A 17,510-nucleotide genomic window follows, 5' to 3' on the forward strand; every position below is an offset into this window, starting at 1 on the left:
TATATATATAATATTGTTATTATTATTATTATAAATGGATTTAAAATAAATGTATTTTTAACTTACAATTTAGCAATTTATATTTGTCTATAAATCTAATTGTAAGTATTTAAGCATAGACATCTACATTAAGGTTTAATAGATAATAATATTGCATATTTCATGCCATTTCATATTTCATGCCTTTTTTTTTTTTTTTTTTTTTTCCTCCCCTCCCCCACTTCAGGCCTGGAACTGTTGCTCTGAGAGAGATTCGTCGCAGAATCTAGAGTTCAGGCCATTCACTGCCTGGTTCATAAACTGCCAGAGAGGAACAGATTAGTGCTCAGTCTGGTTACCAAGCATCTTGCCAAGTGAGTGGAAACTGTTTTTTCTCTATCTTGCTATCTGTATACACAATTTTTTTGTGTGTACATTCTCTGTTTTCTTTCTCCAACCTTTTTACTTCTCTCGGCCATCAGCCACTATTTTCTATCATTATTTCCAACTTTCTCCCTCATTCCATTCTTACCCTCAGTACACAAACACACACCTTCCTACAGGCAGCACCCTTAGAAACGTCTGTAGGCTAGCAAACAGACAGACAGCACTCTGGAGAGAAGAGAGAAAACTCCATATGGACTTTCATACCCTCCATGCTGTTATCTAGACCAAAACCTTTTTCTAGAGAAAACAAGCCCTACCCCTCTCCTCTCCATCCAGCAACTGCCCACTTATAGTTATGCAACAGCTTTCTGTAAGAGATTAGATCGGGTTAGGGATTTCTAAATAATGTTAGCTATCATTACAAGGCTTTACCTCAGGCCTCACATTTTTATATAATGTGAATATAAGCAAATTGAAGATAAGTGCATAATCTCCCTAACCTCCGGCAATCAGTGACTGGGCAGACGTGTCTCCTCAAAATATAGAGTGGGATTTGCTGGCAGCCAAGGATGTGCAATTGAAGGTTATCCGCCACTAAATTCCTCTTCCATCCACTCCAGTCCTCGCAAAATGCGTTAGGAGTTGGCGCAGTTGCAGACCCATCAGAGATGAAGAGGGAAAAACCTAATGTTGCCATGTTTTCTGAATTGGTATTAGAGAGGTGATTAATTGTTATCTGTGTGTGGTGTATTTATTTCAAAGTGCACTCTTTAAAAGTGGTAATCTGACTTTTTGAGGCCTGTAGTTTGTTTGCGTTGTTCTGAAACAGGGACAAAAGTTTTCAAACAAAAAAATTGTTATTAAAGTTACATTATAGCAAACTCTCTAAAATGTTAATATGCTGCCTTTTTTCCCCCCCATTTCTGAATTTTCAAACTAGTGTCACTTGTTTCTCAAAATATGCATTAATAACCATTTGCAGAGGAAGAATTGCATTTTGATTATGAATTATAGTGTCACCAAAGCTCTATTAGGTTTGTAGTGCATTTCAAATGTTTGAGGTCAGAAAGATTTTGTAATGTTTTTGAAATAAGTCTTTTGCATTCACCAAGGCTGCATTATTTGACCAAAAATAAAGTATAAAAAAACAGTAATATTGTGAAATATTAATACAATTTGATATAATCATTTTCTATTTTTATACGTTTAAAATTTAATTTATTTTTGTGAGGCAAAGCCTGTTTTTTCAGCAGCCATTAATCCAGTCTTCAGTGTCACATGATCCTAACAAGAAATCATTATAATCCACTGATTTGCTGCTCAAGAAACATTTCTTATCAGTGATGAAAACATTTGTGCTGCTTAATATTTTTGTGGAAACTGTGATATACTTTTTTCAATATCCTTTGATTAACAGAAAGTTCAAAAGAACAACATTTGTTAATCTTATGTTACATTATAAATGTCTCTTTTAATCAATGTCTTGTGTCCTTGCTGAATAAAAGTATTAATTTATTTAAAAAAAAATACTGACTTAAAACTTTTAAACTCTATGTGACGAGTGGGGGCGGAGCTCCTCCGTGAGACTCGAGACCGGTGAGTGGTGCAGGTGTCGCTCAGGCAAAGAGAGAGAGAGGGGTGAGAGGGTAACAAAAGAGAGGCAGGGCTGGATGGAGAGTCTGAGAGAGTGAGAGAGAGGAATGGGCAAAGACTGAGATGGAAAAAGAGATAAAGAGAGAGCAGGCTTTGCTGTCGTCTGCAGAATTTCACAGCAGTATCAGATTTCTATCCCTTCTACCAGATCTCTCATTCCTTTGTTCATCCCTGTCGAGACTTCCACACTTCTGTTAACCTCCGTCACTCACACCGGCCGTCTGGGGTTCAAATATAAACACTGTGTGACTATAATGAAGCCGAAGCTATTATGAAAATAGGTTTCCTGTGTTGTCACTGAATGGCTGCCACTCGTTCAGATGCACGTCAGTTTGAGTGTCTCTCAATGAACTGGGCAACATGCCTGGGGGTCTCTTATTTAGGCTTAACTCTCATGAGAGCTTTGTTTTATCAGCATGCTGTTAATGAGTTTGCAGACACCTCTTATTTAGGGATAATTCACCCCCAAAAAATGTAGATTTTATTAGCATTCACTCATCAGAACTGTTTTACTCTCCTTTTTCCATGGAACACTAAAGGAGAAGTTTTGAAGAACTTTCACACTGCTCTCTTTCATACAATGCAAGTAAATGGGGATCAGAGGTTATTAAGTCCCAGACAACAAAATGACATCAAAGAACTAGCAGCACTGAAAGCCGTCTGCCATTGCCTTGGAGCACCTAGGCCAAAAAAGTTGTGCATGAACACACCGCAAAGACTACAGCCAACAGCCAACTAGCATATGTTCTGAGCTTGCATGAGAGGAAATAACTCTCCATATCAGCAGGTGACAGTAGTCTGTATTTGTCATTCAAAAAAGGGAAACTGGAAGAGCTAGGACTGCAGATACACAAATCGTAAACAAAGCAGCACCTTTATTGTTTGCTTGCTTTCGACACTTTTTTTTCATTCGTTTTTTGGTTCGCGATTCTTAACAGCAAATAATAATGATTTGCTCAACGCCGTCCCCTTCGGTGATTCACCGTGCTCAATCGGCTAAAAAGCTGCTGCTGAGTGGTCCAATTAGTGCCAGTGGTGCAGAAAACACTGCAAAAAGTAGGCCAACAGACACTGGCCTTACATTGCCCGATCTCTGACTTATTGCATCATGGCCTTCAGGCTTTAAAGAGGTCATCGGATGCCCATTTTCCACAAGTTGATATGATTTGTTAGGGTCTTAATGAAAAGTCTAAAACATACTTAGGTTAAAATTTCTCAGTGGTAGTGTAAAACAACACCCTTTTACCCTGTCAAAAACAGCTCTTTTCACAGCAAGCCGTTTCAGTGCATTTCCCTTTAAATACTAATGAGTTCTGCTATCCCCGTCCCTCTCCCTACGTGGGGAGACATGCAGTTCTCTGAGAGACTGTAAACTTTAGCCGCATTCATCGTGAAACTTGCTAACTAGCACATTATTAGGAAAGGCCATTTGCAAAATTCATTAAAAAAAACTTATACTCACTTCTTCTGTAGGTGAGGCTGGATCATGAATGATTCGCGCGAACATAAACACATTTAGGTAGATCGGGGGCCGCATTCCCTTCAAAAACAAACATACTCCACTGCGTCTTCAGTGGCTCAGATGTCGGGAGTAAATGACGACTGCAATGTTCATCATTACATCCAACAACAGAACACCTCAATCGCTTAGGAGTCATTCTTGCCTACAAACGCTCCGGCGTCGAAACAATGGCGGACTGATGACAGCTCACTCAGGGCAGGTCTAAGGTAAGACGGCCATGTCAATCAACGTGGGAGGGGCCTGGGTCCGTGTGAAGTCACACAGCCAAGAATCTGAGAATGGCTTGATTTGAAAAAGGGGATATTATTTATCTGGGTTTTTAAAAAAACACTGGGTAGATTTTTATCATTATAGGGGTGGCTGTGTACACACACTGCCAACACACATTTCAGTTCAAACAACTTGTAAAAGTGAATTTTGCATCGGATGACCCCTTTAAAAAGTGCAAAATGTATAATAAAATGGTGCAATATTTTATTATACAAATGTGCACATATTCCACACATATATTGTGTGCTATATTTCAAGTGTTCTGAAATGATATCTTTTGAATAGTGATGCACCGAGGTTGGAGGGCTGAAATTGATCAAAACAATGACTTTTAATTAGCACTTCTCCAATGATGAATTTTGACTGTGTCAGTATCTTTTTCGTCAGGTAAAAGTGACCGACTTCACTGTGACCAAGAATAATGCTGGAGTACCAATATGTAAAGTTTGTTTATCTGAAAAATCAAAAGGCTTGTGGCCAAATAATTATACTACAGCTGGTTTAATTTATCACCTGAGAACTCTACACCCTGAACAGCATAAACAGTTAAATTACCCAACTGTCCAAAATTAATAAACTTTGTTTTCGGTTTTGGTTTTTGGCTAAATGGAAAATTGTAATTAATTATTTTATTTTTAAAATTTGAATCAGTTTGGTGCATTACTACTTCTAAGTGAGGAACAGTCTGAAATTAAATCTTTATTCCCTGGAAATCTAGTATTAAAAGTATTGCTTAACGATTATAATCACCATGCACTATATAGAAAAGTGCTTGAACATTACTATAGATATCTTATTTTGTGTTTCATGTAAGATAGAAGGTCATACAGGTTTTGAAATACATGAGTGTGGATTGACTGTTCCTTTACGATACTGGTCTTGAGAGCATTCAGAATCTTTATTAGTTTTTACCACCACACATTCGCATGCATAATCATCATTTCTCCACAGGCATCGGCTCTAAACGGACTGTTTACTTAGATTTTTACACGCACAACACAGTCTAGCCAGCAAATCCCACTAACTTTTTGTTCTTTTAGATATTCGGGGATGCTCCGAGCAGCTCTCCATCTTTAGCTGCTACACCCCTCTCTGCGCCAACCAGACAGTCCAAGAGGCTCAGCCGGCAGAATCGCCCGCTGGCTGTATACAACCCGCAGGTGCTGGATATTCAAACAGGTACGAGCGACTAATCAGCTTTAAGCGCTGTAAGGTCAGGGAAACGCCACAAGGAATTATAGATGTAACGTGTTTGCTATCAAATACATAATATAGAGCCTGTATTTGCATAATATAGGGAAAAATAAAGATAAGCAGACCCACACAGACGCTCATACATAGCAAAATCACAGAAAATACTGGAAAAAAAGTCTGCAGAGCCTGGAGACACAATATATGATATCTAAATTATTAAGCTATTACTTATTCTTTAATATTAAAGAGATGCAGCAATTCATAGATAGAAATGTTCAGTTGCATAATCCTGGTGGTAAAATCACCATGTTTTCCAGTGCTTATGCAGTTTATGTGCACATGGAGTTTGAACGTTTCTCTCAGTGAGGGTTCATGACTATGTAAGACTACTGCACACTGTGCAATCAGATGTGATGCTCTGCTGAAACATGCTGATTACCCGTTGTCACTCTGGGCTACAGGATGTAGTTTGCCAGTCCATATTTAGGTGGATAACTGATGCCTTGGTGGCCCTGGACTGCTTAGAAATGTGTCTCACAGTGTTAAATTCTTTATTTGGCTTTGACACGCCACCCAACAGGAATGATTTCAGACTGGGATCAATGCAGGATTATCCTTTGGTTTTGAACAGTGGATTTTTATTTTTAGTACAGAACAAAGCAGACCGTATCTCCAGTTTCACTTTTCAGTTAAGCGGTTATGAGGTTTTTATGTCTTCACTTGTTCTTCTACACTACAGCTGTGCAGGTGTACTCAAACTATTATTGGCTTTTTCACAAAGTGAATTAGCACATCGCAAAGCTTTCCAAGAAGTGTTGGGTTTCGAAAACGCTGCAGTTTTCAGGGTCAGACTAACCACACTTTTCCACACAAGATAGTAAACACTGGTTATTTGTTTAGTAGAGATCTCTCTGCTGTGGGATGTTACTATAGAAAGGGGATGTGGCCACTGCCAACATAAACACACTACAGTGGAAAACTGTGAATTTGTGCATTTATAATGGGTTCATGAAAAAGCAAAACCATCAGCATTTTCAGGTTTTAGATTTGTGTGGGATATGTAAAACTTAGGGTGAAACGTGTGGCCACCCTTATAGTATTGCATGACCAGCCAAATGCTATACTTTATACAATTTCTATTGGTAAAATATTAGGATATAGGACAGAACAGGATAGAACAGTGACTTATGCAAGTAGTTTTTGGTTTCAAAAATGTAAATGGCAGCAGTCACATTGGTTGGCTACACAGGAGTGTTAAAACCAATAACGATCTGTCAGTTTCAGAAATAAAACATGTCAATTTATTTCTACAAAGGCATGACGAACGAGAAAGGATGAGAAAAGGATCAAAATATCACCTCAAGATTTGTTTTTAAAGAAGGTGCAATATGAATCCTTACACTCAAGATTGTTTTTCCCTTGAAAAGCTTGTTTAAAACACTTGAATGGAAAAAATAATATGAGGACCGTTTAAAAAAAAAAACTTTAAACATATTTTACTAGTTGGATCATAATACATTTCTTAGAAAATGTTCATATAATTTTCTAAATATTTTGATTAAACTACCATCTAATTTGAATCTTCAGTTTTTTTTAAACATGGAGTTTTTAGTTTTACCAGACCACATACATACAACCGAACACAAGAACACATGCACACACACTGACATGCCAAGTTCATTTCTCATTTCTACTTACCAAGCTCATAACTATAGAGTATTCACATAACATATTCATTAATAGTCTTAATTGATGTCAATAATGTTTCTGAACTCTCTCTCTCTCTCTCTCTCTCTCTCTCTATCTCTCTCTCAATATATGTCTTTTTTCATTGTCATGTTGTCTTTTATACATTTTTTGTCTTTTGTACATTATTTGTTTTCCTTACCATTCTTTCTGTCTGTTGCTGCTTGCTCCCTTGCTCTGACAGTCTCTCCATCCTCTGAGAGTCCAGCCCTGGTTAATGATGAGACATCAGTGAGCAGTAATGAGTCGGTCTCCTCCCAGTCTTCGAACGCCTCTGGAACACCCCCCATGAAATCTAAGAATCATCACGCCACCATTAGCACATCCCTGCCAGAGAACACCGGGTATGTAGCAAAGACTCACCTCTCCAAAACATATGTCATGACATGCTCATGTGTTGTACAGTGTTGCGAAGGTTACTTTGGAAATGTAATAGGTTACAGATAACAAGTTACCCTATTTAAAATGTAATAAGTAGTGTAACTATTTAAATTACTTTATTAATGTAATGTAACTGATTACATCTGTTTACCTTTTGATTACTTTTCTAAATTTCTCATTATTTTCCAACATTTAAACAAGTTCACCTTACAGTAGTATTCAACACTGATTACTGTCAGACTTTCAAAATTGTTCATCAAGTGAATTAAGATTATAAAAATTACATTTTAAAGCACAATCACCACAAAATCAGACTTTAGCACCTCTTTTTACATTTACATCGTTCTGAATTTAAATACTGATTTAAAATCAACAATATATAGTTTAATACCTATGATACTGTTTTTGAAATTAAATATTTGTATGACAGGAGACACTGGCATCTAATAATGCCTTGGGAAAAAAATTAATAAATAAATAAAGCATATACATAAATCCAAATAGGAAATAAATCAGTTATCGAATAAGCATGTGTGCTATTTTGTGTCCTAAATTCCTGAAACATTAGTGTCTCATATTTTAAAAGTCAATGCAATTTGGGAAAGAAATCTATTGTGCGTGTGTGCGTGTGTGCGTGCGTGCATGTGCGTGTGCGCGTGTGTGTGTGCGTGTGTGCGTACGTGCGTGCGTGCGTGTGTGTGTGTGTGTGTGTGAATGAGATGTAACCCTCATTGTAATCGTTAACATTTTCATAAGTAACTGTAATTTGATTACACATTTTTTTCAGTACATGTAACAGATTAAAGTTACATTTATTTTGTAATTAAATTAGGTAACTCCATTACATGTAACTAGTTACTCCCCAGCACTGGGGGAGTTTTTACCACTTTTACCACTAAAAAAAAAGGTCATGTGATTTAAGACTCATGAGTTAATTTTAACATTTCATTTCATACCACACCACAAAAAAAGAAAAAATCTTTATATAGCACTCTCCAAAATAGCCACTCTTTACCTCTAATAATGTTAGAAATAAAATTAATTTCAGATGCAGTTTATTTGCTGTTTTTGCAGTGTACTAAAAAAAAGCAGATTTTACTTTTAAAGTTGTACATTTTCGAATAAATTAAACCTTACATATAACATGCCAATGAAATCTCAATATGTGTTAATGCTAAACTGTTTAACAGTCTCCTGCAAGCTGAACAAGTAAGAAACAGGGATAGTATCGTTAACTAAAACTAAAACTGTTTTAACTTAAAAAAAAAAAAAAAAAAAAAATTGAAATAGTTAAAATAAAATATATATATTAGGTCACACTTTAGTTTTGGGGACCAATTCTCACTATTAACTACGAATTTGCTGCTTATTAATAGTTAGTAAGTTGTTAAAGGCACAATATGTAATTTTCGCCGCTAGAGGGCGCATATTCAAAATAAACAAAGAGGCAAAGGCGTAGTTTGATGACGCCGTGACTGAGTGTGGAATCATGGGAGTTGTCATCTGCATCCCCACAGCCAAAGCAATCTGACAGGACTCGGGCAGAAATCATGTTCATGGATGAGCTAATGATTTATTAATGTAGTAGAATGAAGCACTATGGACACGCTACATGTCACTAGTTAAAATTGCTTATTTCTCTGGATTTAAACATTCTTCAAAACATTTGGGATAATGTAAGTACACAAGACAGCAAAATATATAACACTGTTCTAGTGGTTTTTGGATATTTTAATAAAAAAATCTTACATATTGTGCCTTTAAGTTGGGCTAGGATTAAGGGATCTAAAATATGGCCATGCAGAATACAGCATTAATATGTGCTTTGTAAGTACTATTAAATAGCCAATATACTAGTAATATGCATGATAATAAGCAACTAGTTAATAGTGAGAATTGGTTCCTAAACCAAAGTGTTGCCAAATATTAAATGAAAAAATTTTAAATTATTGTCTGAAAATTTGAAATGTTGCCTTGGCAACTAACTGAAATAACCATTGAAATGAACTGGAACTAAATAAAAACTAAAACTGAAATTTAAAATAATAAAACCTAAATAGTAATAAAAAAAATAAAATGAAAGTTAAAAGTGTAAAAAAAAGCTAAAATATTAATACAAAATATAATAGTATATAAATAACCCTAAAATAACACTGGTCAGAAAAAAGCAGCGACAGGCAGGTGTATCATGTTTTAATCTATTTTACAATTTTATCAGTTTAAAATAATAATTTTAATTTGTTTGCAGAAAACTAGCACAAAGCCCTATCTATATTGAAGCCATACCTGGCCATCCCTTCAGCGCTCTACCTTATTCACTTCCAGAGATTTTTTTTTTTCTTCTGTGTGTGTGTTGGTATTTTGTTCTGTTTCTAAGCTCAAGCCTGTGCTTGTCAACTTGAGTTAGTTCTTGGGCTGAGAGTCTTATCTTGTGCCAGTGTTATTTGCCAGAGGTTTTGCCTCTGGTTTCTCAGCTCTTTCACAGCCCTTCAGATGCTGTGTGTTTGTCTCGGGCTCTTGTGTTGAATCCTAATAGGGGCCCACCACATTCTGCAGAGTCACCTGGAAATAAACTTTGTGTCCACACATCTGTTCGCTGTTTCCACCAGTCCACTCCCAATTTGGATAGATTTTGTTCTCACTCATTTCCATTAACCACAACCACCATTTGATCCTGCCCCTCCTTCATCGCTTAATTACCCATTCATGTGCTCACATTCCCCCTTTTCCCCTATATGTTAGAGTTACTCTTACTCTTTGAGCACATGCTGCTCTCTCTTCTTGGCCTGCAGTCCTGTGCGCAGACGGCGCTGGTCTTATGTAACCCTCTGCTTCTCTCCCTGCCGTTTCCCACTCTCTGCCATCAGAGGAAGCGGCTCCCTGTGCGCCTGTAAATCCTGCCTGCTGTTTGTCCGAGGGACAGGTGGCCACGGCCCTACCCCATAAACACTATTGACACAGAGAGATGTTCGCCTTGTTTACCCTTCTAGCAGACGCTGTCGCTTACAGAGCTACTCCTGTCCATATGTCACGAGGTTGTCACCTGTTTATCTGTAAATCTCTCAGCCCCTGGCCTTGAAGCAGGAGAGCACAGATCATAGTGATGCTGTAGTAGAAATCCAGTCGAGATAAATGCTGAATTGTGCTTTGTCACACTTAATGAAGTTTTAGATGTTGACAGGTGATGATCACTGTGTAATTGATGAGACATTCATTGTATTCTTGCCTTTTTAGTTTCTTTAATCCAGCATATCCATACCTGGCATAATGTGGAAAATTGTTATCCCTAGATCAATCTGTATTTGCATTTATACATACAAAAGTGACAGCAGTGTCCTGTGACATGCTTCCAAATTCCAAAATTCCAAATTGTAATTATTCCGATTTTTATATTGTCTATATTCCTGTCCTGTCAGCAATTATACTGTGTTCGTAGCGCATACTCTTCAGGTGTGCGCACAAATATGGGGGCGTGCTCTGTAGCCTGTATCATTTCATATTAAAGTGCGAATGAAACTACGAGCATACGTGTCAGATCCACGTCACGTTCAGCAACGGCAGCTCTTAAAGTAATAGCAGCCAAATAACTTATTAACCCAGCTGCTGTGATGTCTGTGAATCAAAGAACAAAAGAAAAAGAGGAAATCGATAACTTTTGTAGCTTTAAGGATTCATCTATATTTAATTAAAAATGTTGTGTTTGATAACTTCTGTATAATTTCTGTATATTTCATACTTGTTGAAGGGCACAGGTAAATGACATTTATTATAATGGGTTTATGTGAAGATTGTTTTAAGTTCACTTAAATTAGAAGTTATTATTTTTTAAAGTCTAATAAATGTTAAAATTGATAGCTCTCAATTATACTGTAATGTTCAGGGTTCGTACGGTCATGGAAAAACCTGGAAAAGTCATGGAATTTTAAAACACCAATTTCCAGGCCTGGAAAAGTTTTGGAAAAATAAATAAACCCAGAAAGTTTTGGAAAAGTCATTGAAATCTATTTCACAAAGCTCTGTATAATAAAATTGTGTTTAATCAGGTCCTGAATTTCGGTGCGGGATTGCGCATAGGCTATATCGCATAGTTTTACTCATTCCCGCAGCTTTTGGCTTTAAAATGATGGATATTCACACATTTATTCAATAGCCTATAGCATGTAGGTTTGTCAAAAGTCATGGAAATTTATTGGTAAAAATGTGTACGAACCCTGAATGTTGAATGGCTATAATCAATGGTAAAATATTAGGAAAAAAAGAACAGTCACGATTATTTGCAGCAAAAATGTGTAATTAATTAATTGTTTTAATCAATTGACAGCAATTATATATATATATATATATATATATATATATATATATGTGTGTGTGCATATATAATATGTGTATACAATTTTTTTCATTGTTGTTATTATTAATATTAATTATTAATGTTATTATTAATTGCAATACATAGATAAGTGTTGGAACGTTTTAAAAACGTTGAAAGGGTGACAAAATACAGCACCTAAATTCCTATATTATTATAATTAGGGCTGTCAAGCTGTTACTTTTTTTATTTAATTATTTACATGATGTTCTGAGCAGTTAATCTAATTAATTACCCCCCAAAATATCAACGTTATTTTGTTAAATTAAAAAAGCATTAAATAGACATTACAAAAAAGTAGCTTTAGAAAGTAATATTTTGAGTCAACATTGCATAAATAATAATAATAATAATTATAAACAGGTTTTAATGTGTTTTTTACTGAATATTGAAATCTGATTTTATATGAAAAAAAATTTAATGATACTCTAAATATGAAACAAATTGCTAGTAGGTGGTGGCAAGTGATGAGTGATGAGTGATGAGTGAGTCATTCAGTCATTCATTCAACCAATTTGTTTAAATGTCTGATTCATTTAGAGGTGAAGTAGGTCTTTATTAATGGGTAAGTGAATCATTGGCTCACTCAATTCTTTTAAAAAGTGTGGTTGCATTCAGTAACAAAACAGCATTGTTGTTCACAGATGCACAGCAGTTCTGCTGTGGATTTGTTTGGAACTGTTTTTGCGTGCAAAATTGAGAAAAACAGACAACACTGACTATATTTGATGTAAATGTAACACAATATTAACTTCTTGTTTATTGAACTATTGTATAAAATCAAGATCACATTTGCAATCGTGTAGATATTCTAAACTATATCATATGATAGAACTATAAGACAAAAATCCATACAGGGGCATTTTTGCCCTCATATTTTGAATTTTTGGGGCATATAACAGCATTCTCATAGCAGCATGTCAATATACACTATATCCAATGTTGCATGTACTTACAATACAAGCAAAACTTAAAAGAGCTGCATTGAGCTGTTAAACAGTAGTCTTTTTTTTTTTGTCTTTGTTTAGTAAATAATTTTTTGCCTCTTTCAAATAAGATGCTTATTTGAGGATAACAAAATATGACGTAATATGCAATTCTGTGCCTAGTGCTATTTTTAATAGCTCAAAATGAGTGTGATTTTCTTGGTATGGCTTAGTTGTAATTGTAAAAGCATTTTTTGGGGCGAAACCATTTTCCTGTGGTTCTTGCTGGTTGCCAGGGCAACCATATTGAATTTATCATCTTTTCCACTTCATTTAGCTTTTCTTTAGAGTTTGACGATTCAGATAAGAGTGTGTAAACACTTTTTTTTCTGGAGTGACTCGTTACCCTGGTGAGATCTGATGTTTGATGTAACACCATTAGCATAACCTTGATTTAAAATGTGTGTGAGCGTGAATGTGTATGGAGCAGCATGTGTGTGGTGTATGGGACTCACGTGGCTGGTGTGAGGTGTGTGTGTGTGTGTGTGTGTGTGTGTGTGGCTGGTGTGAGGTTAATGAGTGGATTTGCTGCACTGCAGCGCTGCTGGAGTCTCATGCTGATGTGCAGCAGCTGAGGACTCACAGACCCACTGCAGAGTCATAAATCACTGCATCTCTCTCTCTCTCTCTATACATACTATACATATATATCTCTTTCTCTCTCTTACCCTTTTCCTCTGTCTCTCCTGCTGGACTACACTGCTCCTCATTTGCCCCTGTGCTGCCACTATTCCTGTACCTGCAAGTCCTTCACTCCCCTCACCTTCAGCACACACACATTTCTCTCGAGTCTTCATTCTCTTGAGTTTCCAAACCAGTGTTACCGGAATCTAATTAAGAGTATGGCTTTGTTTGAACTGTTATCTGTAGTTTTGCGCTTACAGTAAGTTAAGCTCTATTGAGCATTTATGGCATAATGTATAATAAAATAAACAAGACAATTGAAGTGAAAATCTGAAGTGTTTTTGATCATACTTTATTTTAAGGTCCAATTCTCGCCACACCATTAACTTTGACTTTTGCCTCAATAAACTCTTAATTTGCTGCCTATTAATAGTTAAGGTAGTTGTTAAGTTTAGGTATTGGGAAGGATTAGGGATGTAGAATATGGTCATGCAGAATATGTGCTTTATAAGTACTAATAAACAGCCAATATGTTCATAATAAGCTGTCTAATAAGCAACTAGTGAGTTTAAATAGTGAGAATTGGTCCCTACACTAAAGTGTTACCTTTTTTTTAAAGCAAGGATGCATTAAATTGATCAAAAGTTACAGTAAAGATGTTTATAATGTTGCAGAATTTTTAATATAAATAAATGTTGTTCTTTTGAGCTTTCTTTTTATCAAAGAATCATGAAAAATTTGTTTACGTAGAAATATTTAGCAGCATAGCAGCAGAAATATTTAGCATATTTATTTAACTGTTTTCAAACTGTTTAAAATTAAATATCAATTTAAAAATAAAATTATAATTATATAAAAAAATATATAATTCCTTTGCCATCAAAGGAATAAATACAACTTTAAAATCAAATCAAATAGAAAAGATATTTTTTAAATTGTAATAATATTTCACAATATCAGTGTTGTTACTGTATTTTTATCAAATAAATGCAGCCTTTGTGTGTATAAGAGACTTACAGAAACATTTTTAAAAAATCTTACAGACCCCAGACTTATGGATTTAAGAATTCAAGATTTATGTATTTTAATTGCATATATAAAATATCCATCTATTTGGATTACACAGTTTTAAGAATGAGATTTAATAGCACTCCTAAAGCAATCATGTTTTAAATATACAATAAGCAGGTTTATATATTTATCATCAATCAATTTTAATCAGCTAAATCTTGTCTGTTGCTTTATTTCATACTTTTTAAATTATTAAATTACTGATAATAACTGATTCAAAGAAATTTGAATAAATATGTTTTGAAAATATTATTTTAATAAACTCAAATGGATGCAAATACTCTTTTATGGCATGATTAATTTTTATGAGTGGCAGTATTATCATTTAATGTTGACTTCTGCAGTTCATCTCCTGCATTTCCCGGTCCTGCTGTCGGCTATTTCTGATCTAAAGTGCTCATTTGCATTATTTGCATTTTCTAAATCCTTCAGATTCCTAGGGACGTTGGGCAGTTTTCCTCATAACCTTCACTTCTCTCTCCCTATCTGAGATTGTGAGACTGTCTGAGCAGCACAGCCGCTCTAAGAGGAATAATGATGAATGCGTTTGTGTGTGAGGAATGCTGCAGAGTGTGTCTGTTTTTTAACTCTTCTTTGTTGTCTCTGTTGTGTATTTATTAGGGATGTAACGAATCACTCAACTCACGATTCGATTCGATTCACGATCTAGATTTTTCGATTCGATTCACGGTTATTATTATTTTTTAACAAAATGAGATTTAAGACAAATTATGTGTTTGATGTTCACAAATGGATGATTTACTTCTTCAAAAAGTAGCATATAAGCATAAAATTATGCAGTTTGTGGAATTTTACTAAATGTATCACTGCAATCCTACATGAGCTGCATTTTTTTCCACTCACTGACAGTATTTCTAAAATTGCCGTCTTTTACTCTGAGGATGGTACAGTATAAATTATTTGTGGCATTTTTTGTTCTGCAGGATATGTACTGCCACAGCTTCATGGATGAATTCTGCCTCCCCTGCCTCAGTTACACCAGTGAAACCTGGATCAGTAGGAACTGAGAAGAATAAACCTGAGGAATGGTAAGATGTAAACACACTTGTCCCTGAGGAACATGTATTATAGGCTCATCCACACCTCCTTTCCATAGCATGTAATTCATTTGTTCCAATCTGCTAATTTAAGTAAGTTTGGCCGGTTTTGGCTCAACCTTTCCCGCACACACTCTCTCACTGTCTCATTGATTCTTTCACTTGCACTCCAAGTCTCACTTAAGCTCTCAGCCTCAGGCTATTAACTCAATCACACATGCATTCACTCACTCGCAAAGTCTTCATCTGTCATTGTTTAGCCTCCGACTCGCACACTCACCAACTTTTCCTTCACTCCTACACGCCGACACAACTCTGCTCTCACTCTCTCTCTGTCATCTCTACTTTCTCAGCTCTATTTCCGACTCTACACCTGTACACACACACACACACACACACATTTCCTCTCAGTCTCACACTTTCCAGGCAGGGGCCATTGCAATGATCTATAGTACTGATCCAGATACAAAGATGCATTAACTTTCCATCCTATAAAATGAGTGATGCCCAGTTGCAGGTGATCAGACTCATCCAATTTAAAGGCTTTCAATCTGTTAAAAAGCCGTTGGCAAAAAATGACTGACCTTCAGGAATGACGTCTTTCTTATGTTGTAGTTGTAAAGAGCACATTTTCGTTAGAACTCCTGCAGTAACTTGCTGGGTGTCTGCCTGGGTCGTGTATTAACTTTAGGACACGTTGTTATGAGGCAATATATAAAACATTCAGCAGACTTGCAGGTGTTGAATGATGTTAAGCATTAGTGAAGACAGTCTAGAGTACATTGTTGCTGTATTCTGAGTAACCAGACACTGGTTCTGTTAAAATCATGCAAATTCATAAATTCTTTGATTTTTGAAAAATAAATGTAATTCTGAATTAATTAATTTAATTTTGAAGTCATGGAATTATTCATTTAAAATAACTGATTTAAAGGTAATGGGGATTAATAAAATGTTTGAAAGATAATAAAAAGTCATGTGAATTTCAAGGATTTTATTGATTCCTTTGATTTCCAGTTCATTTTAAAGGTTTCATTCATTACAATGACTTTTTAAATACATTTTAAAGTCACAAATTAAAATCTTTGACAACTATATGTAAATTCTGATTATTATTATTATTATTATTATTTATCTTGAAATATCAGTTTTAAAATTATTCTCATCTAACGTTAATACATTTTTGAAGTCACAAATTAAAATCTTTAAGGCAACTAAATGTAAATTCTAGGGATGCACCGAAATGAAAATTCTTGGCCGAAGCCGAACAAACTGAAACACTGGGCTGAAGGCCGAATACCGAACATGTTTTTTTTGCATTTTTTCCTCATATATTTTGCCAATTTTTTCACCATTGCATAAATTAAATAGCCAAAATGTGCTTTTTACTGTTTTGTCTAGCTTTTCAAAGAAAAATCAAACAACAATTACAAAACAACAGTTTAAAAATATTTACTTAACACTGAACATTTTTTAACATTCCAGCAGACATTATACCAACAAAGCACAATTTAACTTAAAATTAATAAGTTAGTAAAATAATATGTTTTTGGCCATTTTGAGACCCCCTTGAATCAGTTATGTATTTTTACTGTACAAATAAATGCAGCCTTGCTTGAGCAGAAGAGACTTCTTTTAAAACATTAGAAACTATTACAGATCCCAATTTGAACACTATGTGTGAGTGTTATAATACATGTATTAATAGAGCTGTTGTAATTATTATTATCATTATTATTGTCTTACTTTTCTTACTTTACTGAGCTCGTGCAGTGTTGTTTGAATACATGCAATCCGTGCGTGTATTAGAAAGCATAACGTTCTGCAGTTTATTTACTAATTGTTTAAGGCCATTTCGCAATTACAGTAACCAGCAACAACCACCCTTCCTCTTCTCATCGGAGACATGCGATACAGTGCTAAGCAGTCTCTCGCTCTCGGTGCTTGTAATGATGTTTGTGTCTTTCACGGACAATTTTAAATGCTTCCACACTGCTGACATGTTTGCTGCATTAGTGCGCACCTCTATTTGATCGCGTCACCTCATTGTTCGGTACAATTTATTCGGCCTTTTCGCTTATTTGGCCGAACACCGAAAGAGATTATTTTGCTATTTTCGGCCGAATAATTCCGGTTTGCCAAACATTCGGTGCATCCCTAGTAAATTCCATTAATTATTATTATTATTATTATTATTATTATTATTATTTACCTTAACCTATCAGTTTTTAAATCATTCTGATGGTACTAGGGCTGGGCAAGCTGGGCAA

The 17,510-nt window shown here is 35.4% G+C and overlaps 1 protein-coding gene across 1 annotated transcript in view; it reads left to right on the forward strand.

Annotated features, from left to right (window-relative positions):
• LOC107671381 (rho GTPase-activating protein 10-like) overlaps positions 1-17,510 on the forward strand; it is a 76,101-nt gene that overhangs the window by 54,410 nt on the left and 4,181 nt on the right. The window contains exons 17-21 of the mRNA XM_016464298.1: positions 248-353; positions 880-949; positions 4,852-4,990; positions 6,936-7,095; positions 15,127-15,231. Of these exons, the coding sequence (XP_016319784.1) occupies positions 248-353; positions 880-949; positions 4,852-4,990; positions 6,936-7,095; positions 15,127-15,231 (580 nt within the window). The remainder of the gene's footprint in view (positions 1-247; positions 354-879; positions 950-4,851; positions 4,991-6,935; positions 7,096-15,126; positions 15,232-17,510) is intronic.

Source organism: Sinocyclocheilus anshuiensis, unplaced genomic scaffold, assembly GCF_001515605.1.
Source record: "Sinocyclocheilus anshuiensis isolate Anshui unplaced genomic scaffold, SAMN03320099.WGS_v1.1 scaffold145, whole genome shotgun sequence".
NCBI classification, from domain to species: Eukaryota; Metazoa; Chordata; class Actinopteri; order Cypriniformes; family Cyprinidae; genus Sinocyclocheilus; species Sinocyclocheilus anshuiensis.